The sequence below is a fragment of the Hyperolius riggenbachi genome, chromosome 4, assembly GCF_040937935.1.
Source record: "Hyperolius riggenbachi isolate aHypRig1 chromosome 4, aHypRig1.pri, whole genome shotgun sequence".
Classification (NCBI taxonomy): domain Eukaryota; kingdom Metazoa; phylum Chordata; class Amphibia; order Anura; family Hyperoliidae; genus Hyperolius; species Hyperolius riggenbachi.
In genome coordinates this window covers 26,820,080-26,847,198 of record NC_090649.1, presented here as the reverse complement: position 1 = coordinate 26,847,198, position 27,119 = coordinate 26,820,080, and the positions used below count along the sequence as shown (strand labels likewise).

Genomic DNA, 27,119 nt, shown 5'->3' with positions numbered 1-27,119 from the left:
GCAGAACCTGCCATGTGTTGTGCTGTATTGTGTTGTCTACTGTATGTTTCAGCCTAGAACCTCAGAGACACTTGTTGCTCTGTGCTATATCCCCTATTGCCTGATGAAGTGGGGCCACACCTGCGAAACGCGTCGCCATGACCCTTTGGAGTGTGTATATATAAATAAATCTGCTTGTTGATATAATATCAACCTGTTTTTGTGGCTGCTTGGAGGGGGTAAGTCCACCGCTGCCTCCCCCGGGTTTTTTGTTGTTGTAATTTTAGCTACTTTCATCCTTTTGGCGCCTCTGTTCATTTCCACATTTTGAACAGAAAGTCAGAGGACGATCAGGACATCCGCGAAATTGGTATTGTTTAACCACCTAATGACAAACAGACTTATAAAAATGTCCTGCTAGAGCCTGTTAACGGCTCCAGGACATTTTTATAAGTCAAACAGTGCTGCTGCCGCTGTGCGCGCTCCCGTGCGTGCGTGTGTGTGCCTGTGCGCGCTCCCGTGCGTGTGCCTGTGCGCGCTCCCGTGCATGCGTGTGCCTGTGTGCGCTCCCGTGCGTGCGTGTGCCTGTGCGCGCTCCTGTGCATGCGTGTGCCTGTGCACGCTCCCGTGCGTGCGTGTGCCTGTGCGCTCCTGTGCGTGCACGTGCATTCCTGTGCACGTGAGATTAGTAAGAAAAAAAAAACACCATAGAAAAAATACATCTCTATTTCTAAATAATACATTGTCATCATACGCAATTGCGGTTTTTAATATCCCTGAAGCAAGTCAGGAAGTTAACGCTTTGACCCGGAAAAGAATAAATACAATGTATTTAGTCTTAAAAACGTGAACGCAATCGATGCACAAAGCGATTTTGTGAGCGTTTTGCGATTTCTCTATACCTTCCATTGAGGCAAAATCGCCTCAAAAATGGTCCAGGCAGCGCTTTGCTGAGCGGATCGGAAGCAAACCGCTCAGATGTGAACTCTCTCATAGGGAATCATTGCACAAGCATTTTGAGGGCGATTTTGAAAATCGCCTTTGCTTGAAAAAAGGGCAAAATTGCCCCTAACTCAGAACTTCCTCTCTGCTGTAGAAGATAAGCAATAGTATAATAACCTAGGGTTCACATCCTGTGCTTACAAATTAGCTACTCTGCTGAGGCAGCTAGCTGACACAGCTGAGAGATCAAAATACAACTTGTGATTAGACACAGATGAGCAGGAATTAGACAGGCTAAACTCTGTAAATACACACAGGGTGGATTTCTCTATGTTTTCCTTCTGTCCTGTGCAAGGGTTCAGGTCCACTTTAAAGGGACAGTGCTATTTTTCTAACAGGTGAACTGATAAATGGGTGTCGGGTGCACCTTGCTCTCGCTGCCTCCAGCTGTCTGGCCGATCACACCTGCGCTTATCTGGGGCTGTAAAGATAAGAGGTGAGGGGAGTATTATGTGACTCCCAACACCTGCTCGGAGCACACGAGAGGCCCCCTTCCCCCCCATCGGGGCCACCCTCAGTACAAGAGTCCCTTCTCACCTGTCAGTCATAAACATTTCTGAGGATAAAGCACTTTTTTACTCAGAAGTTGTTTTTCTCTTTTTTTTTTTGGCAAGAGAAAAGATGGCAAGATGGCCGAGAAATATGCAGTGAGGGGAAGAAGTATTTGATTCCCTTCTGATTTTGCTCGATTGCCCTCTGACCAGGAAATGACCAGTCTATAATGGTAATGGTGGGTTTATTGCAGCTGCGAGAGAAAGAATAACAAGAAAACAACCCTAAAAACCCAGCACTCCAAAGTCAGAGCTTGATGTGCGTTGTAATGAGGGAAATACGTATTTGTTGCCCCATCAAAAGATGAAGAATTCAGGCTCCCAGGTGTCTTCACTGTATGCAGGTAACAGGCTGACATTATGAGCAGCCTCTGTAAGGGCCCATTTCTACTTGTGTGGTGCGGAATTGCCGCTGATTCCCCGCTGACAAAATTGCATGTGGATGCGATTCCGCATGCGTATTTCACCGCGATTTCGCATAGGTTAGTATTTATGCGATTTTAACCATGTCACTGCCTGTGTGATTTAATATTAGTTTCTATGCGAAATCGCATGCGTAATCGCGGTAAAATACGCATGCCAAAACCGCATGCAATTTCCCTATTAAATACATTGGCGGCGATTCGCATAGCGGGGTGCGAATTTTGAGGGCTCTTCCGTGCAGATTTCTCCTGCACAGAAAAACGCTCAGGATTACTGACAAGTGGAAACAGGGCCATCCACTTGTTTTGGCTATGCGAATCCACATGCGTACAACGCATGCAGATTCGCGATAGTGAAAGCGGGCCATAAGGGAGAAATACAAATCCCAGATTATTACAGGACCTGCATGAAAAACACCTGTCCACAGAAGCAATCACATTCCAAACCAGCCAACATGGCCAAGACAGAAGAGCAATCCAAGGACGTCAGGGACAAGACTGTAGGCCTGCACAAGGCTGGACTGGGCTACAAGACTATCGCCAAGCAGCTTGGTGAGAAGGGGACATCAGCTGGCATTTTTAAGTTGCAAATGTAAGAAACACAAAATAATTATGAATCTCCCTCAGTCTGGGGCTCCATGCAATATCGTAGATTTCCGACGATCATGAGAACAGTGATGAAGCAGCCCAGAGATATACAGGGGGAACTGGTCAATGATCTCAGGGCAGCTGGGACCATGGTCACCTAGAAAACAGTTGGTAGCGCACTACACCGTAAAGGACTCAAATCCTGCAAGGCCGGCAAGGTTCCCCTTCTCGAGACAGTAGATATCTGCAACCAGTGCACATCTAAATGATCCAGAGGAGAACTCAGTGAAAGTGATGTGGTCAGATGAGACCAAAATTGAACTACCATATATTTCAGCAACTCAACTCCCCATGTTTGTAGGATGAAGAATGCTGCCTCTGATCCCAAGAACACCATCTCCTCCATCAGAGATGGAGGGGGACACATTATGCTTTGGGAATGTTTTATTGCTATGGGGACTGACACCTTCACCGCATCGAAGGGATAATAGATGGGACCGTGTACTGGTAAATCGTGACTGAGCACCTCCTTCCCTCAGCCAAGGCTTTGAAAATGGGTCATTAATGGGTATTCCATCAAGACAGTGACCTGAAACACACGGCCAAAGCAAAAGAGGAGTGGCTTAAGAAGAAACACATGAAGGTCTTGGAGTTGCCTAGCCACCCTCCAGACCTTAATCCAATAGAAAATCTGTGGAGGGAGCTGATGGTTCAAGTAGCCAAACATCAGCCTGGAAACCTTACTGACTTGGAGAGGATCATCAAAAATGACTGGGAAAAAAATCAAATTACATGTGGTGGAGTTGCTCGGCAACAGCAAACCATCACCAGAAAACCACCTGATATGAGTCTGAGGGGCAGCTGCCACCACACATTCAGATGTGCCTTTAAGGGACAGATGCCTCCTAGTGTTCGTGCCAAGTTCTTACGGGTGCTCAGCAGGTCTGGTGAGACAGCTGGCACCCCTCACCTGGATAATAGAGGCCTTATGCTTGTTGCGTATTTCCAAAAATTGGCAACTAAGATTAGTGCTCTTCGTACACAATTAGAAGTAAGTTTGTTGGATTTGGTTGTAGGGAGTGAGCTGAGGGCTGATCAGGCCTTCCTGCCACTTATAAGTTGTATCCAGAAACTTGTAATACATATCTCTTATCTCAGCCACTACATGTTTGTGACACCTCCCTTGCAGTGGTGGGCGGGGTGTCTGAGCAGTGGCGTGATTGTGGCGCTTGTCATTTAAGCACTGCCCATTCAAATGAATGGGCAGTGCATGGTACCATCGTTTGCACAAACTGCATGTTTCGGTTTACCATCGTCTTGTTTTTTCCTGGATTCAAAGTGTGGGGTGCCAGCAAGGTATCCGAATGCTTTTATGCAGGCTTGCAGGAAAACCACTTGAACGAGACGCTAGGCGTCTGCAGGATGCTGGTTCAGACGCCCATCGGAACCAGTCATTATGTTTCTTTCATCCACAGTGAACCTCTGACGAAGCCTTTCATCTTTGGGGGCGAAACATGTTAGATAATAGAGTTTGAAGTGTCGTTTGACTTTGATCACTAGCTTCACACTGCCCAACAGACGAGTGTGTTCACTCCTAGCTGGCTGTACTGTGGTAGATGTGAGCTTCAAATGCTTGGTACACACCATGCAATTTCTCCTTAGATCGAGGAGTGGAACGAATGCCTTTCAACATGTCCAAGTTGCTCTGATTTTTTTTAGATCACTACTGCACAAAATTGATCCTGTTATCGATCGGGGACAGATTGGACATGTTGGAAATGATTGATTAGACCGTGGATCTGATGGGAAATTGTATGGTGTGTACCTATAATTACAGACTTATAGATCACACTTTGTCCAATCTGTAACGGGTGTTTCGTTTACAAGTCGTCCCTCCCTGCTGTAATCGGGCTACACACTGCAACAATGGTCCTCTAACCATTGGACCTACTGCCATCCAGCTATACGAATGAACTGTATTTTTCGCCTTAGAAAAACGCCCCTTTTCTATGCATTTTCACGTTGTGACCGCGAATTAGCATATGCACAATTTTTTTGCAATCGATCCAAAAATTGCAGGGACTCCCCCCTCCCCCTTTTTTTGGGGGGGCGCAAAAAAAGTGCGTCTTATAAGGCGAAAAATATGGTAGATGCCGCAGAAGCAGTAGCAGCTAACAGGCTGTCCCTGTGAGGTCTATAGTACAGCCCGGTGGCTTACTGGTTAGTGCTCTTGTCTTGAAGCGCTAGGTCCCTGGTTTGAATCCCAGCTGAGGCACTATCCACACACAGTTTATATGTACTACCTGTGTTTGTGTTTCCTCCGGGCACTCTGGTTTTCTTCCCACATCCCAAAAGCATACAGATAAGTTAATTGGCTTCCCCCTAAAATTGTCCCTAGACTACGATACATACACTACATACATAGACATATGACTATGGCAAGGAATAGATTGTGAGCCCCTCTGAGGACAGTCAGTGACAAGACAATATACCCACTCTAAAGTGCTGCAGGAGATGTCAGTGCTATATCAATACATAATAATAATATGTTAGGACATTAGGCTATGACTATGGTAGGATTAGATTATGAGCTCCTCTGAGGACAGTCAGTGACATGACCATGTACTCTGTAAAGTGCTGCAGAAGATGTCAGTGCTATACACATACATAATATTAATATGGGAGGACATTACACTATGACTATGGTAGGATTAGAGTGTGAGCTCCTGTGAGGACAGTCAGTGACATGACTATGTACTCTGTACAGTGCTGCAGAAGATGTCAGTGCTATATAAATACATAATAATAATATGGTAGTACATTAGACTAGGGCTATGGTAGAATTAGAGTGTGAGCTCCTCTGAGGACAGTCAGTGACATGAATATGTACTCTGTAGTGTGCTTTAGAAGATGTCAGTGCTATATAAATACATAATAATAATATGGTAGGACATTAGACTATGACTATGGTAGGATTAGAGTGTGAGCTCCTCTGAGGGCAGTCAGTGACATGACTATGTACTCTGTAATGTGCTGCAGGAGATGTCAGTGCTATATAAATACATAATAATAATATGGTAGGACATTAGACTATGACTATGGTAGGATTAGAGTGTGAGCTCCTCTGAGGGCAGTCAGTGACATGACTATGTACTCTGTAATGTGCTGCAGGAGATGTCAGTGCTATATAAATACATAATAAAAATATGATAGGACATTAGACTATGACTATGGTAGGATTAGAGTGTGAGCTCCTCTGAGGACAGTCAGTGACATGACTATGTACTGTGTAATGTGCTGCAGAAGATGTCAGTGCTATACACATACATAATAATAATATGGCAGGACATTAGACTATGACTATGGTAGGATTAGAGTGTGAGCTCCTCTGAGGGCAGTCAGTGACATGACTATGTACTCTGTAATGTGCTGCAGAAGATGTCAGTGCTATATAAATACATAATAATAATATGATAGGACATTAGACTATGACTATGGTAGGATTAGAGTGTGAGCTCCTCTGAGGACAGTCAGTGACATGACTATGTACTGTGTAATGTGCTGCAGAAGATGTCAGTGCTATACACATACATAATAATAATATGGTAGTGTTGCAGAAGGGCTTTTTTAATGTTTGTTATGTTTTACTTTCTATACTAATATGGCATTTTCCAGTAGGAACGTGTTGAGTATCTATAAGCTTGGAAGTGGATGAGGCAGATGAGGTTTCCCTGTCCCCGGGCGGCAGGTAGTGAAGGCTGTCAGGGGACGTCATTCTGCGGGACACGTCCGATCATCGCCACCCGCCATTTTGCTGTCACCGCGTGTTGTCAGGGTAACTAGCAGCCCAGGGTCGGGATTAGCGCAGAGTCACCCCACCCAGTGATGTTAGCTGCAGGTGGGGATTGCGGAGATTAAGCTGACATTGTGAGGATGATGTGTCAGCGCTTCCCCCGATCCATAAAGCTGGGTGCTCTTGTCACACATACAGCCTGAGAGGTGACGATATCGCCAATAACTCAGCAGATGTTACATGCAGCTGTTTTCAATGGCACGATGCGAGACCGCCTGTCAACTCCAATGTGGGCGGCCCCAATTGGCTGCGTCCAACAAGGAGGCGGATCTCACTGATAGCAATGTGATATTTACCCGCGTCAATGGCCACAATTCACTAAGCTCCTCCCGTCTTTAATAACATTTCTGTGCTGTTTTTATTGTTATTACCATGATGAGAAAGCATTTAGTATTCACTAAACTATTTACCTCAGGCAAACCCTAAAATAAGAATTCTGTCCTTAAGTTAAGGATCAATTTCTAAAGTTAAGGTTTCAATCCTTAAAATAACGACAGAATTCTAAAGTTAATGCAAGTGATAACAACTGTAAAGTGTGTGAGGAATAATCACCTAGACTGAGCTGTCATTATGTATATTGGTATGTAGCCCCGCCTTCTCAGTGATGTCACAGCCTAGGCTTTTAGCTATGCAGAATTCTCCCCCAAGAGCATTCGGGGAGGCCAGGTACATTTTTTACTGGCTTCATAACTCTCAGTAAGCTAACAGAGCTGCACCTGACATAGCTATTTCAGAATGCAAATCAGGGAGAGAAAATATTTTACAATGAGCTAACACTGACTAAATACAGTCATTTATAATAAATTAATATTGTAAGAAAAAATGTGCAATTTATATACGTTAATTATGTTATTTTCACTACAGTTCCTCTTTTAGAGCTGGTTCACACTTGGTCCGGAAACATAGTTACGTAGTTAGTTGCAGGGCTGTGGAGTCGGAGTTGGAGTTGGAGTCGAGGAGTCGAGGAGTCGGGGCAATTTTGGGCACCCGGAGTCGGAGTTGGAGTCGTGGTTTCAGAAACTGAGGAGTCGGAGTCGCATGATTTTTGTACAAAATCCACAGCCCTGTTAAGCATTAGACTAAGGAGTCGGAGTCGAGGAGTCGGAGTCTGAGCAATTTTGGGTACCCGGAGTTGGAGTCGGAGTCATGGTTTCAGAAACTGAGAAGTCGGAGTTGGAGTCGGAAGATTTTTGTACCGACTCCACAGCCCTGGTTATTTGGGTTGTTCATCGAGTTCAACCAGAGTACAAAGTACACCACCAGCCTGCTCCTTCACATATCCCTGTTGATCCAGAGGAAGGCGAAAAACCCTTACAAGACATGGTCCAATTAGCCCCAAAAGGGAAAAAAATTCCTTCCCGACGCCAGATGGCAATCAGATAAAATCCTTGGATCAACATCATTAGGCATTACCTAGTAATTGTAGCCATGGATGTCTTTCAATGCAAGGAAAGCATCTAAGCCCCCTTTAAATGCAGGTATAGAGTTTGCCATAACGACTTCCTGTGGCAATGCATTCCACATCTTCATCACTCTTACTGTAAAGAACCCTTTCCCCAAATAAATGGCTAAAACATTTTTCCTCCATGCGCAGATCATGTCCTCTAGTCCTTTGAGAAGGCCTAGGGACAAAAAGCTCATCCGCCAAGCCAACGTATCCGTGGCTCCGGTTTTTTGCCCTCATTAAAACCGGTGCACCGGATACGAATGTTAAAAATCTGTCTGCTTGTGCGGGGACCCGTTTTCAAAACCTGAACGGAAGGTCCGGTTCTGCTGCATTTTCACGCAACGGATCTGGACCCGGATACACGCAGGGGTAGTGGCAGGCAATGGGAAAACGGATCCCCCTCTACACAGGCACATTTGGAAACAGAAATGGATCCGTTTCTGTGTCACAGCCGCATAGCAACATTTTAATTACTTTGCGCAAAGTAGCTGGAGGGGTAGCGGGGACGGGGGACCCAGGTGAGGGAGGGGGGCGTCACCTCTGACTGCTGTCACCCCCGTCCTGGCTGCTATCACCCTCCAGCATGGCGGCCTCCTCCTGGGCTTACGTTTACACGGACTGGAACGTATGCACCAAAATAGCACAAAAAGTAACAACGGAGGGGAAAAAACAAAAACAAACTGGATCCGTTTCAGTCAGATCCGATCTGTCACGGACCTAGTGTGTGCCTAGCCTAAAGAACTAATCAATTACCGTGGCAGATTTTTTTTTTTTTTCATTGCCATAATTGCAGCTGGCTTGTATTCTCTAATGCTGCAGATTGTTTAAGTACGAGCTTTCCTGTCGATCTGAACGATCTTATAAAAAGTAGGATAATTCGCTAAACATCGCCCATAGTAATGGGCACCTTTAGTCATGAATAAGATGTCTGTTTTAAGGTATAGGACACAGTGATATGGAGACTATGAGTCCTTTAAGGGCCCATTCACACTTGTAAAATGCAAAAAGATAGCGCTTTTGCTAGTGTTTTGCTCGGGCGATTTTTTTTTGTGTTGAACGCGAAAAAAATCGCCATTCACAATTTTACAGATAGCGTTTAGCACTTCTATAGCACTGAAACGCGATTGCCGGGAAATCGCCGGAAAATGGTGCAGGTTACAAATTTGCAATTGGCGATTTGCGTTAATCGCCGGCGATTAATGCAAATCGCCCAAGTGAGAATGGGCCCATAGGATATTACTGCACTAGCGCTTTAAAAAGTGCTGGCGCTTGAGCGTTTTGCCGAAATCGCCGGTGAATGGGCCCTTACACTATATCATTTGCTGTCACTTGTCACTGAAAAGGCAACTGATCTGCAAGGTAATGTCCATGTTTCCCTTTCACACTGTACGCTGAAGCTTTTTCACAATGCACTGCTATGGAAAGTAACACCGCATTTAAACGCAACGCATAAAGCATTAAAACACATTAAAGTGGACCTGAACTTAGAACTTCCTCTCTGCTCTAAAAGATACGCAACAGCATAATAACCTTTAAAGAAAAACATTTCTTTGTTACAGCTGATACAAATCCTGTAATAAATCTGCAGTGTGTCTACTTCCTGCTTTCATGGAAGCAGACATAGGGTTAACATCCTGTGTTTACAAATTAGCTGCTCTGCCGAGACTGCTAAGATTCCTGAGCTGACACGGCTGAGAGATCAAATTACAGTTGTGACTAGTAACGGGTGAGGGGGAATTGGACAAGCAAAACTCTGTAAATACATACAGGGTGGATTTATCTCTGTTTTCCTTCTGTCCTGTGCAAGAGTTCAGGTCCCCTTTAAGTGTAAAAGGGCCTTATGGATGACAGTATGACCAGCAGCTGTGGAAGTGTCGGCGTTTTGGCTGCACTTCTTGGTTGTTCCGGTTTAGCCAAGAGAGGAGTTTCTTTGTTTCTTTTGTGATCTGGCAATTCAAGATGTTCCCGCTTTTTTATTAACCAACCATTGTACAGGGTCAGTGTTGAGGAAAAGCCAATTAGCCTGCCAGTATGGTTGTTGGGTAGTCCAGATAATCCATGCAAACTTTGAATATTCATACAAACTCCGTGCAGATAACGTCCTTGCTGAGATTCAGTGCTGGGACTCTAGAACTGCAAGGCGAGAGTGATAGTCAGTGCCGTCTGTGCGAGGGCTGCCTGAGGCCGGCTGCACACATGGCAGAAACGCTGGCGGAGCGGGGAACGCTGCGTTTTATGCAGCAATGTTAGTCTATGGGAGGCAGAAGGACCAGCGTTCCACCTGCGATGTACAGTAAGCGTTCTGCAGACGCTGGCAGTGTTGCATAGTATGCAGCAATGTTAGTCTATGGGAGGCAGAAGGACCAGCGTTCCACCTGCGATGTACAGTAAGCGTTCTGCAGACGCTGGCAGTGTTGCATAATATGCACGCTGACTGCCAAAACGCACATAATGAAAGTCTATGGGAACGCATATATGTTGCGTTTTTAATGCGTTTTTTTCGCTTCCTGTTGTCTTCTTAGTGATTTGCATAAATTAAAAAAAAAAAACGCATATGCGTTTTCCATTAGTGAACCAGAAACGCATTAAAACGCATGAAATACACATTTGCGCAAAAATCGCAAAAAGCGGTAAAAACGATATAGCAAATTGCAAACGTTCCATCCGCAAATGCTACTTTTTCATGCTATGTCACATTTGAACTCAGCTTCAGACTACAAACACATGTCTGCTATTTCATTCTTCTTTTAGCAGCCCTCGTTGGGATCTGATATGGCCCAGGTGGCGTTTACAAAATGTTTGCCGCCCGTTAGTTTGTAAAATAATGGTATTATGTGTGTAGACATGTGGCGGTCTCAGTCTGGCCTCCTGGGCGTGGCCTGCTTGCTGGAATGGAGTCAGACTTGTCCTCTGCCTTCAGGATATGATTAACCAGTGAGGGCCTGGCGGCTGTGAGAGGTGTGGGATCCCCGCCACTCTCAGTTACACATTAAGCAGCTCAATGACATTCTTCCAGCACGAGACAAAGAGGTCATCTCAGGCAGGCGGGGCCAGGAATGCGGCACCTTGCTCAGGTCAGGTGCCAAAGTCACCAGCCTTACAGCAAACCTGGAGTGAAAAAGAAACGCATGATATAATGAATTGTATGTATAGTATGGATAATCAACAGAACATTAGTAGCAAAGAAAGCAGTTACACAGCTTTTTTTTTTTAATTTTTTTTAATAACAATGCATCATGCTGTCACAGTTGCAGTTAAAGGACACATCCAAGGAGGATGAGAATAAAAAAATCCACTTACCTGGGGCTTCCTCCAGCCCCTGACAGCCGCCCTGTGCCCACGCCGCAGCTCCCCTCCACGCTGGTGCCCGGGGTCCCCTCTGACGCAAGATCCACACTGCGCCTGCGCGAGTGGCTCTCAGAGTCCCGCTGCCGTCATCCGGACTGTACTGCACAGAACAGCCCGGATTACATCAGTGCGACTCAGTGAGTCACACATTGGAACGCAGGAAGATGCTGACCTGGCGAGCTCGGCATCTGCACCGGAGGAGACCGGGAGCCACTGGAGCGGCAGCGAGGGCACATGGCGGCTGTCAGCGGCTGGAGGAAGCCCGAGGTAAGTGGATGTCTTTTTTTTTTTCTGTTTCTCGGACCTTCCCTTTAAAGAAAACCTGAACTGAAAATTAAAAGTCAGAATAAGCATACACAAGTCATACTTACCTTCTATGTAGTCTACTCCTCAGTGTCTTTCTCCTGTCCCGCGTCCTATTTGTTCACTGTGATCAGGGGAATTTTGAAAATGGCCATTACCCATAACAGCTTTCTGGTCAGCACACAGTTAAACTGTAACATCGCCCACTTGAGCCATAGGGAAACATGGACATTACCTTGCACATCAGTTGTCCTCTCAGCTATAACTGACAGCAACTGTTATTTTACTGACAGCAACTGATATATTTCAGTTCTGACAAAATATTGTCAGAACTGGAAGGGATCACTGTTAGAAGAAAATGTTGAGCTTCTGAGAGGAACTGATGGCAAGGTAACTATGTAATGTTCATTTGAAGTTACCTCATGTGTTTATTTTAAAATATTTTTACTCAGTACAGGTTCTCTTTAAATCCACTCTTTTAAGCAATAAAACAAAGCAGAAATAACAAACCCTTGAACTTCCCTGCAGTAAAGCTTTATCTCAAGCTGTCTCTCATTGTTTCTTGCCTGTTGAAGTGCTTCAGAAAACAGGACTGTCTTCATATCTGAGAAAAGATCTTTTGCATAAATAAGAACTGCAGTTTTTTTTTAACTCTTCCTGTACTGAAAGACAATATGTGACTCTTTTCTTTGCTACGAATGTTCTATTTCTGTACTACACATAAAAGCATTATCTCATAAGTTTGTATTTGCTTCACGTTTGCTATAAAGGGTACCCCACCCCCCTTGGAAAAATAGTGGAGGCTTCCTCTTCTCTCCCAGCCGCCTCCCTACACTTACATGTCTTCAGTAGTCCTGTGTGGCCCCCCTGCTCTCTGTACTCTGAGAATGCTAGGCTGGGGGCACGTGGGAAGGATGAGATTGGTGTCAGGTGTGGTCATTGGGCAGGAGTACAGTCACATGGGGCGTGAGAGCATTCCACCGCAATATTTGGACTCCGCCTCTCAGCTCTCCTTGTGGCACTGGCACAGGTCACCTTGACTTATGTGTAGCCACAAACGTGAAGCATGGTGAGAGGAGATAGCTACACCCCACTCGATTGAATAGGTGTGTGTGTGTGTGGGGGGGGGGGGGGATCAGCAAAGACCCTCATCACCCACAACTTTACACTACTGTTTAATCATATTTGGTAACGCACAAAAGTATTGCAACATATGAGCCTTCATTGTTTGCATTTTAAGACCTTTGTCTTCACAAGTGGGGCACCAACAACCAGACACCCACCACGTGTGAGCTTTTATGGTTACCGGTGTAATTATGGCCTTTGGTGCTTATGTGGCCTGAGCCCTATGGGCAAAGTGTGTTATTCATATATTCCGCCAGTACTATTCCGATAGTGTAATATCAGATTCAGTCAGAGAAAGATGTGTCTCTTGGTGGATTGGCCACGCTAGAGGTATAGGCACCTTATTTCTGGTGAATGGAGTAGATAGATGTCTAGCCTCATCTATGAAGCTCGTTTATGTTGTCTGGATCTCGGGCTGTGGGGTGAGAGCAGCATCTCATTTATTTGTGGTGGTTTCGGGGATGGAGAGAGTTGCCAAAGCTTAATAAGACATATTTAGTAGCAAACCATGTGGGAACATGCTGTTGGTGGGAGGGGGAAGGGGAGGGGCCATCTGCTGTCTCCTCAGTTATCCCTCTGGTGCTTGCGGGGTCTGGTACGCTATGAACTGTCTACTGGTCAATGTGATGATGGGGATGAGGAAGTCTCCCACTGCCTGGGGTTTATATATAGGGGGATACGGAGGGGGCGTGGTCTATAATGTATGTGGGAACATGCTGCTGGTGGGAAGGGGAGGGGCCATCTGCTTTCTCCTCAGTTATCCCTCCGGTGCTTGCGGGGTCTGGTACTCTATGATCTGTCCACTGGTCAATGTGGTGATGGGACAAGATCCACGTCTTTTGTATTCCCCCCCACACACACACACAAAATACTCATGCATAACTCCTGGTGTTTTAAACAACTCCTGTAAACACTGTGTAAATAAAATACATGGCCGATCTGGCAGGTGGTGTTACTTCAGCTTCGTGTACGCTAAACCCTCACCAAATGAGCACTGCAGGCACACGTGTGTACTCATCCCTGTGTTTCTTGTCTTGTTTAGGTGAATAGAGGAAAGGTGTGGAAGGGAACGGTTGGCCAACAAGAACAAGCAACTTCCATCTGGTGCTCGATTGTTCCAGCAGTCCTCATCTTTGCACAACTTGGATCTATCACAAATTTTCCTGTGGATTTCCGACCTGTGTGAATTTTGACTGATTGGACTTAGAAGACTTCCTGAAATCTGCCCTGCATCTGGCCTGGTGGCCCGTTTCTCCCTCCTCAGAACTTTTGGTTTTACGGGAATCTTCCCAATGATGCCGTCCAATGGCACCATTCTCAACACCAGCAATCCCAACCCGGAACCAGATGTTCTCCAAGTGCACAAGGTGAGCAGCCTGGAATCCATGTTGTTTTGGGGCGTCTGTATCATCAGAGGTCATCTCGGGGTGTAAAAGCTTATTATCCCATGAAGCTAGAGCCTCCTCTTTAGCGGGCAATATATTTGAGATTAAGAAAGCTAGTTTACGATTGGCCACCGTGATGGCTGAGGGACTCTGTCTTGGCTCTGCTGAAAATGAAACAAATATCTAATGGTGCAAGGAGGTAATCCAGGTGTTTGACATCAGGGAAAATTTGATTGTTTACTTGACCTAGCAAAGTGTTTTTTAGATTTATGGTGTTGAGTCCATGTTGGCCTGCAAACGACCTCTTGTCTTGTGAATTGTGACCCAGCAGAAAACGCCTTTGATGAATCTGGTTAACCGGCACACCTTCTGGTGAGGAACGTTGGACTCTGTCCACAATGTGAAGTTGGTGAGGTTGCCCTAAAGCTGAATACATGACCCAGGAAGATGGATCCCAGCGACGTCCCACAAAGATGAGCGCTCACTGATCCATCTTCCTGCTGGAGGGAACACGTGATGTCATGCTACGGCACACGAGGGGCGCGGACAAAAGCTCAAGCATTCACTGAACTTGGCATGGTAGTCATCAGGGATCTTAAACGTCCGATCGGCTGTGAGGGTCGTCATCGCTGCGCATCACTAAGCATCGTTCGTGTAATCGCACAGCTGTACCCAGGCTGCGAGATTACAGAAAAGATCGCTAGTCGCTCAAACAAAATCACCGGTTTTCAACAAATATTGTCTGAAAAAATGTGTAGTGGGTTCGGTCCTTTTAACCTGCAGAGGTCCTTTATACCACGGATTCATTATTTTAAATCAACCCTGTGAGGTTTACATGGCACCATTTTAGATGCTTAACTTGGGAGGGGGAAGCCTCTGGATCCTAAAGAGGCTTCAGTCAGTCCGTTCCAGCTCTGGAACCCCCATAGTGTGGCCTCCCTGCGCATGCGCACTAGCACTCGCCTTGTTTGGGGCTCCAGACAAATTAGCTAAGCCTGTGTTACTGCGCAGTGGCATATGGCTCGCACCTGCACAGTAGCAAGGACCTGATCCAGCCTGGGTTTTTCTGAAGAAAGCTGAGCCAGGCGGAGCTGGCGCGCCTACGGGAGCTGTCAGTAAGCGTGGACAAGCTCTTTTTCAGGGGTCTCAGCTCTGGAACTGGCTTGGGAAGGAGGACAAGGGAAACCTTTTTTAGGATCCAGAGTACCCCCGAGGTCAGGTCCCCTTTAAGATTCAACTCATGCCAGTCCTTTTTTTTCCAAGAGGGGATTGGTGGAGGCGTGGAAGGGGCAGACTCTCTCCATTTGGCTTTTGTTGCTGTCTGAGTCTGTACAGGCCCAGTGCACACCAAAAAGCGCTAGCGTAATCGCAAACACTCAGCGCTTTTTGGGTTGATTTTTTGGAGCGATTCTAGACATGTGAAGAGCGATTTTGTAAGCATGCCTAGCGATTTTTTTTTTTGGAGCGTTTTTTATTTTTTGTTACAGTAGAGCTAAATGTTTTTCAGACTCCCAATCTCAGTGAAATGTTGCAGTACTACAAACCTCGGTGAATTTTTATCGTGTGCCAAATCTCTGTGAAATGTTATCGTGCCACAAATCTAAGTGAATATTTATCAGCCTCTGATTCTCAGTGAATCTTTGTAGTGCTCTAAACCTCAGTGAATCTTTATAGTGCCTCAGATGTCATTGACTCTTTGTAGCACCACAAACCTAAGTGACTTTTTGTCATGTACCAAATGCCAATGAAATTGTGTAGTGTGACAAATCTCTGGGAATTTTTGTCATAACTCCGTACCTCAGTGAACTGTTGTAGTACTACAAATCTCAGTGATTTTTTCTTTTCTCATGTGTCAAATCTCAGTGAACTTTTATGTAAGGGAATTTTTGTTGTGCTCCACATCTCAGGGAATATTGGTAATGCCACAAATCTCAGTGAATATTGGTAATGCCACAAATCTCAGTGAATCTTGGTAGTGCCACAAATCTCTGTGAATCTTGGTAGTGCCACAAATCTCAGTGAATCTTGGTAGTGCCACAAATCTCTGTGAATCTTGGTAGTGCCACAAATCTCAGTGAATCTTGGTAGTGCCACAAATCTCTGTGAATCTTGGTAGTGCCACAAATCTCAGTGAATCTTGGTAGTGCCACAAATTTCAGTGAATCTTGGTAGTGCCACAAATCTCTGTGAATCTTGGTAGTGCCACAAATCTCTGTGAATCTTGGTAGTGCCACAAATCTCTGTGAATCTTGGTAGTGCCACAAATCTCAGTGAATCTTGGTAGTGCCACAAATCTCAGTGAATCTTGGTAGTGCCACAAATCTCAGTGAATCTTGGTAGTGCCACAAATCTCAGTGAATCTTGGTAGTGCCACAAATCTCAGTGAATCTTGGTAGTGCCACAAATCTCAGTGAATCTTGGTAGTGCCACAAATCTCAGTGAATCTTGGTAGTGCCACAAATCTCAGTGAATCTTGGTAATGCCACAAATCTCAGTGAATCTTGGTAGTGCCACAAATCTCAGTGAATCTTGGTAGTGCCACAAATCTCAGTGAATCTTGGTAGTGCCACAAATCTCAGTGAATCTTGGTAGTGCCACAAATCTCAGTGAATCTTGGTAATGCCACAAATCTCAGTGAATCTTGGTAGTGCCACAAATCTCAGTGAATCTTGGTAGTGCCACAAATCTCAGTGAATCTTGGTAGTGCCACAAATCTCAGTGAATCTTGGTAGTGCCACAAATCTCAGTGAATCTTGGTAGTGCCACAAATCTCAGTGAATCTTGGTAATGCCACAAATCTCAGTGAATCTTGGTAGTGCCACAAATCTCAGTGAATCTTGGTAGTGCCACAAATCTCAGTGAATCTTGGTAGTGCCACAAATCTCAGTGAATCTTGGTAGTGCCACAAATCTCAGTGAATCTTGGTAATGCCACAAATCTCAGTGAATCTTGCTAGTGCCACAAAGCTCAGTGAATTTTCCTAGTGTCATTTTTTTTGTACTGCTGCAAATCACGCTGAGAATTTGTTCTGCCACAAATCTCAGTGATTTGTGAATGGAGCACAGCATTGTTGATAGGGCCTCCCCCCCCCCCCCCGACACATGACTTCTGTGCTACGTCCTCTGATTGCTGCAATGTTGCTGATCTGTTGTCTCATACCCCTGTAGTTCAGACACCAGTAAAGCGAGATCCCACCCCCCCCCCCCCCCCCCCCCGTGTTCCGTATTTTGCAATTAACGTCCAACCTTCTTGAATAATTTACTGTAAATGGAATGTATTATTCATTGTTATTAATTATGTTTCTGAGACACGGCTTGCCTGTTCCTGTATTATGTACGATAACGCCCCCTAGTCTCTTGCTTTATTAATAGGTAATAGTGTGGAATAGATCCTCATTGAATTCTGTACATTTCACATGAGCCATGTTTTCATTATTCGCCTTTTATTATTGTACTTCCTGGCGTTGTGCAGAACTGTCTTCCTGCGCCAGTGTCAGATGCTGTGTTTTGTCCGGTATCCCTGCCCTGTCACATCATCACCCGCATGAGGAAGAAAGTAAAGGAGAGAAAGAAGGCACCAGTTAGTCTCACAGAGTACCAGACCCGCCCGCCCTTCCCTGCACTGCTAAAAGACGCCGCCCACCCCTACATGTGCGGAATCAGGAAATTTGAACGCCTGGGGATAATGGACTATTTGGCTGCCCCATAGGGCTAATGCAAAATATCGGCTATTGGGCGACAAAGAAGAAATTTGGGCGCCCAATAAATATTGGGCGTTGGGCTGTCCTTAGATGCCGCCTCTTGCACACCACGCCCTACTCCCAGAATCCACTGCTCCTGGGAAAGTTCTGGAGCTTTGCCCTTAGATGGCGCCTCTTGCACACCATGCTCTCCTCCCACAATCCTCTGCTCCCAGGGAAGGTCCTGTATCTTTTCTCTTAGGTGCCACATCTTGCGCAACATGCCCCCCCTCCCAGAATCCTCTGCTCCCAGGGAACGTCCTGGAGCTTTGCTCTTAGATGCCACCTTTTGCACACCATGCTCTCCTCCCAAAATCCTCTGCTCCCAGGGGAAGTCCTGGAGCTTTGCCCTCAGATGCCACCTCTTGCGCACCATGTCCCCCTCCCAGAATCCTCTGCTCCCAGGGAAAGTCCTGGAGCTTTGCCCTCAGATGCCACCTTTTGCGCACCATGCTCTCCTCCCAGAATCCTCTGCTCCCAGGGGAAGTCCTGGAGCTTTGCTCTTAGATGCTGCCTCTGGCATACCATGCTCTCCTCCCAGAATCCTCTGGTCCCAGGGAAAGTTCTGAAGATTTGCCCTCAGATGCTGCCTCTTGCGCACCATGCCCCCCTCCCAAAATCCTATGCTCTCAGGGAATGTTCTGGAACTTTGCTCTTAGATGCTGTCCCTTGCACTCCATGCCCCCCTCCCAGAATCCTCTGCTCCCAGGGAAAGTCCTGTAGCTTTGCTCTTAGATCAGGCATGGGCAAACTTAGCCCTCCAGCTGTTCAGGAACTGCAAGTCCCACAATGCATTGCAGGAGTCTGACAGCCACAGTCATGACTCATAAAGGCAAATGCATTGTGGGATTTGTAGTTCCTTAACAGCTGGAGGGCCAAGTTTGCCCATGCCTGTCTTAGATGCTGTCTCTTGCGCACCATGCACCCCTCCCAGAATCCTCTGCTTCTGGGAAAGTTCTGGAGCTTTGCCCTTAGATGGCGCCTCTTGAACACCACACTCTCCTCCCAGAATCCTCTGCTCCCAGGGAAAGTCTTGTATCTTATGTGCCGTATCTTGCGCATCATGCCCCCCTCCCAGAATCCTCTGATCCCAGGGAAAGTTCTGAAGAATTGCCCTCAGATGCTGTCTCTTGCGCACCATGACCCCTCCCAGAATCCTCTGCTCCCAGGGGATGTCCTGTAGCTTTGCTCTTACGTGCTGCATCTTGCGCCTCATGCCCCCCTCCCAGAATCCTCTGCTCTCAGGGAATGTTCCGGAGCTTTGCTCTTAGATGCTGCCTCTTGCACTCCATGCTCTCCTCCCAGAATCCTCTGCTCCCAGGGAAAGTCCTGTAGCTTTGCTCTTAGATCAGGCATGGGCAAACTTGGCCCTCCAGCTGTTGAAGAACTACAAGTCCCACAATGCATTGCAGGAGTCTGACAGCCACAGTCATGACTCATAAAGGCAAACGCATTGTGGGATTTGTAGTTCCAGAGACTCTGAAGCGAGAATAAATCTGGCTTCAGAGCTCATAGTTAGCAGGGGCATGTGTGCCCCTGCTAAACCGCCGCAATAGCGCCGCTAAACGGGGGTCCCTTCACCCCCAAACTCCCCACTGCGACACTTGGTCGCAGACTTGGTCGCTCCTGGAGGCAGGGCTAACGGCTGCAGCCCTGCCTCCAGTCGCGTCTATCAGACGCGCATCGCCGCCTCTCTCAGTGAAGGAAGACTGAGAGGGGCGGGGGAGAGGCGGAGATACGCGCTGACAGACGCGCGTGGGGCAGGGCTGCGGCGGTTAGCCCTGCCCCAACCAGGAAGCGCTCCCCCGCTGAAACGAGGGGATTTGGGGGATTAGGGACCCCCGTTAAGCCACGGGATAGCGGCGGTTTAGCAGGGGCACACGTGCTCCTGCTATCTATGAGGTCTGAAGCGAGATTTATTCTCGCTTCAGACTCTCTTTAACAGCTGGAGGGCCAAGTTTGCCCATGCCTGTCTTAGATGCTGTCTCTTGCGCACCATGACCCCTCCCAGAATCCTCTGCTTCCAGGGGATGTCCTGTAGTTTTGCTCTTAGATGCTGTCTCTTGCACACCATGCACCCCTCCCAGAATCCTCTGCTCCCAGGGGATATCCTGGAGTTTTGCCCTTTAGGCCTTCTTTCCATCTGTGCGCTTCTGTCCGTTTTTTATCAGCACATCAAGCCTCATTCACACTAGTGCGCTTCTGTCCGCTTTTCAGCAACGTGTATCAATCTGTTAGGCCTCGTTCATATTATTCAGTGCAGATAGCTGTGCGATCGGAACACAACGCGTAAGATCGCACCCCATCTGCGCTACTATGCGCTGCGCTAGAGATCCCATTCACTACAGTGACTGGATCTGCGCTGTGTATCCTGAAAATGCATGCAGCAGTGCAATAGCGCATCACACTACTGCGCAGCGCATATGATGGGAAGGGTAGAAGCAGGGCTGTGGAGTCGGTCCAAAAATCCACCGACTCCGACTCCTCAGTTTAGGATTCCTTCGACTCCACGACTCCGACTCCTCTAATTTGCATATTACAATTTTGTTGATTAAAAGTATGTAACATGAAATTCGTCTCTGAACTGCCAACGCTTAGGAATTTTACAAGGCAACTGAAGTGAGAAGGATATGTAGACTACTATATTTATTCCCTTTAGACTAAAACTAGTCCTTGGTAAGAGTACTTGTAAAAGGTACAAACCGGAACAAAGAACATCTATCAGGCCCTAGGCAATGTAAGTGTGGGTACATGTAAGAATGATGTGCAGGTACTCTGCAGGGGAATGAGGAGATTGTAAACAGACAACACCTCTGTGTTCAATGTGCACAGCATTCTCAGTGGATTCCCTGCAGCTCTGTGGGGAGTGCATATGTAGAGTATAGTACTACTGTGTAACAAAGTAAACCTGAGACAGATGAAATTAAAGTTTTATACATACCTGGGGCTTCCTCCAGCCGCCTTCAGGATAATCAGTCCCTCGTTGTCCTCCTCCGCCACCTGGATCTTCTGCTATGAGTCCAGGTACTTGAGCCAGTCAGGCGTAGTGCGCATGCACACACTCCGCCGCCAGGAGCATACTACACCTGTGCAGCACTATTGCACAGGTGCAGAATGTTCCTGGCTGTGGGAGCGGCATGCGGCCGGACAGCGCTGACTGGCTGAATTACCAGGACTCATAGTAGAAGATCCGGGTGGTGGAGGACAGCGAGGGACTGATTAGCCTGAAGGGGGCTGGAGGAAGCCCCAGGTATGTATAAAACTTTACTTTTCATCCGTCTCAGTTACCCTTTAATTTGTAGTCACCAAACCAAATTTTAACAACATATCAAATTATTTGATTTCATCAGCAAAGGGAGTGCATACATTTGCATAAATCAGCATCAATGCAGAATTATTTCCATCTCGTTGACCATCTCTATTAGTGACACAGCTACATATCAGGCTTTATTCTTACAGCATAGATGTTATTTAGTATATATAAGAGATTCCTGTGTACACATCATATATACAGTCACAATCAGATATGTATATCTGACCTTAAAAATACGGGGACTGCTTTATTGAAGCAGCACAAGTAACTAATTTTGATTGGTTTATTTCATTTTTGTGGACTAAGCACAGCTATTACTGTATATATACTGTATATATACATTATTTTTAATGACTATTATCTGAGAAATAGAACATCTGAGAAATAGGTGCATTTTTTCCCGACTCCGACTCCAGGCACCCAAAATTGCCCGACTCCACGACTCCGACTCCACAGCCCTGGGTAGAAGTGCTGTCTATGCCCTTGTCCCATTCTTGTGTGTCGCACAGTATGCGTGCTGCCAAAATGCGGACGGCAGCGCACATAGTCTGAACGAGCCCTAATACAGTGATGTGCTGATAAAAGCGGACATAGTGTGAATGTACAGATTGATACATGTTGCTGAAAAGCAGACAGAAGCGCACAGATGGAAACAAGGCTTTAGTTGGCACCTCCTGCGCACCATGCTCCCCTCCCAGAATGCTCTGCTCTCAGGGAAAGTCCTGCAAGCGTTTGAATGTCCCTTAGGCCATACTTGATATAAACAATCACTTTGTGTGCGACAGGCAGCTGGTGTCTGATGTAAGATAATTACAAGATAGGTTTCACAAGTTATTTATAGTCGGAGAAGATCACAGCGGGGAGAGGCGGGGACGGTTATAAAACAGAAGTATGTAACGAGACGGAGAGCCGTAGCCCCTGGCCAGCCGGCAAAGACGGTTTATTTAGTCCGGAGAGCTGCCAGGATTATTGTGGTCACCTCAGGCGCTCTGCAGACACGTCACTGTGATCACACCGGCCGTCACCAGATAGCGCTGCACTCACAGGAACACCTCAGGAAACACTTAGTGTAATGTCAATACATCGGCCATTTACTAGGTATAACATCTGTCATTAATATGTAAATACATAATAATAATAATATGGGAGGACATTAGCCTATGGCTATGGTAGGATTAGAGTGTGAGCTCCTCTGAGGAGTCAGTGACATAACTATGTACTCTGTAATGTGCTGCAGAAGATGTCAGTGCTATATAAATACATAATAATATGGTAGGACATTAGACTATGACTATGGTAGGATTAGATTGTGAGCTCCTCTGAGGACAGTCAGTGACATGACTATGTACTCTGTAATGTGCTGCAGAAGATGCCAGTGCTATATAAATACATAATAATAATATAGTAGGACATTAGACTATGACTATGGTAGGATTAGAGTGTGAGCTCCTCTGAGGGCAGTCAGTGACATGACTATGTACTCTGTAATGTGCTGCAGAAGATGTCAGTGCTATATAAATACATAATAATAATATTATAGGACATTAGACTGTGACTATGGTAGGATTAGATTGTGAGCTCCTCTGAGGACAGTCAGTGACATGACTATGTACTCTGTAATGTGCTGCAGGAGATGTCTGTGCTATATAAATACATAATAATAATATAGTAGGACATTAGACTATGACTATGGTAGGATTAGAGTGTGAGCTCCTCTGAGGGCATTCAGTGACATGACTATGTACTCTGTAACGTGCTGCAGAAGATGTCAGTGCTATATAAATACATAATAATAATAAGGTAGGACATTACACTATGACTATGGTAGGATTAGATTGTGAGCTCCTCTGAGGACAGTCAGTGACATGACTATGTACTCTCTAATGTGCTGCAGGAGATGTCAGTGCTTTATAAATACATAATAATAATATAGTAGGACATTAGACTATGACTATGGTAGGATTAGAGTGTGAGCTCCTCTGAGGGCAGTCAGTGACATGACTATGTACTCTGTAACGTGCTGCAGAAGATGTCAGTGCTATATAAATACATAATAATAATATGGTAGGACATTAGACTATGACTATGGTAGGATTAGATTGTGAGCTCCTCTGAGGACAGTCAGTGACATGACTATGTACTCTGTAATGTGCTACAGAGGATGTCCGTGCTATATAAATACATAATAATATGGTGGGACATTAGACTATGACTATGGTAGGATTAGATTGTGAGCTCTTCTGAGGACAGTCAGTGACATGACTATGTACTCTGTAATGTGCTGCAGGAGATGTCAATGCTATATAAATACATAATAATAATATGGGAGGAGATTATACTATGACTATGGTAGGATTAGATAGTGAGCTCCTCTGAGGACAGTCAGTGACATGACTATGTACTCTGTAATGTGCTGCAGAAGATGTCCGTGCTAATATAAATACATAATAATAATATGGGAGGAGATTATACTATGACTATGGTAGGATTAGAAAGTGAGCTCCTCTGAGGACAGTCAGTGACATGACTATGTACTCTGTACAGTGCTGCAGAAGATGTCCGTGCTAATATAAATACATAATAATAATATGGGAGGAGATTATACTATGACTATGGTAGGATTAGAAAGTGAGCTCCTCTGAGGACAGTCAGTGACATGACTATGTACTCTGTAATGTGCTGCAGAAGATGTCCGTGCTATACAAATACATAATAATAATATGGTAGGACATTATGCTATGACTATGGTAGGATTAGAGTGTGAGCTCCTCTGAGGACAGTCAGTGACATGACTATGTACTCTGTAATGTGCTGCAGAAGATGTCAGTGCTAATATAAATACATAATAATATGGTAGGACATTAGACTATGACTATGGCAGGATTAAATTGTGAGCTCCTCTGAGGACAGTCAGTGACATAATGTACTCTGTAATGTGCTGCAGAATAGGTAAGTGCTATATAAATACATAACAATAATAATAAGGTAGGGCGTCAGACTATGACTGGTCTGGTATGCTGGCGCCACCGCTGGTGACAGGCACAAACTGCAGAGGGTCATCAGGTCAGCGGAGAGAATCATTGGAAGGCCCTTCCCCTCACTGGGCCTCCTATGCATCACCAGACTGCGGTCTAGAGTGCTGCAGATTGCCAGCGACCCCTCTCACCCAGATCATTGCTTCTTCAGCCCGCTCCCATCGGGCCGGAGGCTCCAGGCCATCTCCACAAGAACCGCTAGGCACTGGAACACTTTTTTTCCTCTCGGCTGTCAGCCTCCAGAACTCCGTCCACATACTTCCACCCCCTTCAGTGCCGCTTCCCCCATCAGGCAACATGCCCCCAAGACTAAATGACCAGGCCATTCGAGTCACGTCAGGGAACTGTTGTGCAGGGTTTATTTTGTATTGTGTATTTGTATTATGTATACTGTTATTCCTTGGTTCTGTTAACTGCATGCTGTCCACCCATCTTTCTATCTCTATCCTCTACTAAGCTTTGTATTGTGCCTAACCTAATTCCGGGCTGGACCCAGTCTTGCTTGGTGAAATAAGCTGATTCAGTGATGTCACTTGTCTAGTGAAGGGATAGGCTGCACTCTCAGTGATGTCACTGGTCTCTAGTGACTGGATAGGCTGCATTCTCAGTGATGTCACCGGTCTCTAGTGACTACTGGATAGGCTGCATTCTCAGTGATGTCACTGGTCTCTAGTGAATGGATAGGCTGCATTCTCAGCGATGTCGCTGGTCTCTAGTGAATGGATAGGCTGCATTCTCAGTGATGTCACTGGTCTCTAGTGAATGGATAGACTGCATTCTCAGTGATGTCACTGGTCTCTAGTGAATGGATAGGCTGCATTCTCAGTGATGTCACTGGTCTCTAGTGGATGGATAGGCTGCTTTCTCAGTGATGCCACTGGTCTCTAGTGAATGAATAGGATGCATTCTCAGTGATGTCACTTGTCTAGTGAAGGGATAGGCTGCATTCTCAGTGATGTCACTGGTCTCTAGTGACTGGATAGGCTGCATTCTCAGTGATGTCACTTGTCTAGTGAAGGGATAGGCTGCATTCTCAGTGATGTCACTAAGTCTCTAGTGAATGGATAGGCTGCATTCTCAGCAATGTCACTGGTCTCTAGTGAATGGATAGGCTGCATTCTTAGTGATGTCACTGGTCTCTAGTGAATGGATAGGCTGCATTCTCAGTGATGTCACTGGTCTCTGGTGAAGGGATAGGCTGCATTCTCAGTGATGTCACTGGTCTCTAGTGACTGGATAGGCTGCGTTCTCAGTGATGTCATTGGTCTCTAGTGACTGGATAGGCTGCATTCTCAGTGATGTCACTGGTCTCTAGTGACTGGATAGGCTGCATTCTCAGTGATGTCTCTGGACTTTAGTGAATGGACATGCTGCATTCTCAGTGATGTCACCGGTCTCTAGTGACTGGATAGGCTGCATTCTCAGTGATGTCACCGGTCTCTAGTGAATGGATAGGCTGCATTCTCAGTGATGTCACCGGTCTGTAGTGAATGGGTCGGCTGCATTCTCAGTGATGTCACTGGTCTCTAGTGAATGGACATGCTGCATTCTCAGTGATGTCACCTGTCTCTAGTGACTGGATAGGCTGCATTCTCAGTGATGTCGCTGGTCTCTAGTGAATGGATAGGCTGCGTTCTCAGTGATGTCACTGGTCTCTAGTGAATGGACATGCTGCATTCTCAGTGATGTCACCGGTCTCTAGTGACTGGATAGGCTGCATTCTCAGTGATGTCACTAGTCTCTAGTGAATGGGTAGGCTGCATTCTCAGTGATGTCACTGGTCTCTAGTGAATGGATAGGCTGCATTCTCAGTGATGTCGCTGGTCTCTAGTGAATGGATAGGCTGCATTCTCAGTGATGTCGCTGGTCTCTAGTGAATGGATAGGCTGCATTCTCAGTGATGTCACTGGTCTCTAGTGACTGGATAGGCTGCATTCTCAGTGATGTCACTGGTCTCTAGTGACTGGATAGGTTGCATTCTCAGTGATGTCGCTGGTCTCTAGTGAATGGGTAGGCTGCATCCTCAGTGGTGTCACTGGTCTCTAGTGAATGGATAGGCTGCATTCTCAGTGATGTCACTGGTCTCTAGTGACTGGATAGGCTGCATTCTCAGTGATGTCACTGGTCTCTAGTGACTGGATAGGCTGCATTCTCAGTGATGTCACTGGTCTCTAATGATTGGATAGGCTGCATTCTCAGTGATGTCACCGGTCTCTAGTGAATGGACAGGCTGCATTCTCAGTGATGTCGCTGGTCTCTAGTGAATGGGTAGGCTGCATTCTCAGTGATGTCACTGGTCTCTAGTGAATGGATAGGCTGCATTCTTAGTGATGTCACTGGTCTCTAGTGAATGGATAGGCTGCATTCTCAGTGATGTCACTGGTCTCTGGTGAAGGGATAGGCTGCATTCTCAGTGATGTCACTGGTCTCTAGTGACTGGATAGGCTGCGTTCTCAGTGATGTCATTGGTCTCTAGTGACTGGATAGGCTGCATTCTCAGTGATGTCACTGGTCTCTAGTGACTGGATAGGCTGCATTCTCAGTGATGTCTCTGGACTTTAGTGAATGGACATGCTGCATTCTCAGTGATGTCACCGGTCTCTAGTGACTGGATAGGCTGCATTCTCAGTGATGTCACCGGTCTCTAGTGAATGGATAGGCTGCATTCTCAGTGATGTCACCGGTCTGTAGTGAATGGGTCGGCTGCATTCTCAGTGATGTCACTGGTCTCTAGTGAATGGACATGCTGCATTCTCAGTGATGTCACCTGTCTCTAGTGACTGGATAGGCTGCATTCTCAGTGATGTCGCTGGTCTCTAGTGAATGGATAGGCTGCGTTCTCAGTGATGTCACTGGTCTCTAGTGAATGGACATGCTGCATTCTCAGTGATGTCACCGGTCTCTAGTGACTGGATAGGCTGCATTCTCAGTGATGTCACTAGTCTCTAGTGAATGGGTAGGCAGCATTCTCAGTGATGTCACTGGTCTCTAGTGAATGGATAGGCTGCATTCTCAGTGATGTCGCTGGT

General features: G+C 46.1%; 1 protein-coding gene across 4 annotated transcripts in view; it reads left to right on the top strand.

Moving 5' to 3' along the window:
* Positions 1–27,119, top strand: part of LOC137571141 (DNA (cytosine-5)-methyltransferase 3A) — a 558,436-nt gene that overhangs the window by 18,419 nt on the left and 512,898 nt on the right. For all 4 annotated transcript variants that reach the window (XM_068279887.1, XM_068279889.1, XM_068279888.1 and 1 more), the window contains exon 2: positions 13,661–13,985. In XM_068279887.1, the coding sequence (XP_068135988.1) occupies positions 13,911–13,985 (75 nt within the window). In that variant the 5' untranslated portion in view covers positions 13,661–13,910. The remainder of the gene's footprint in view (positions 1–13,660; positions 13,986–27,119) is intronic.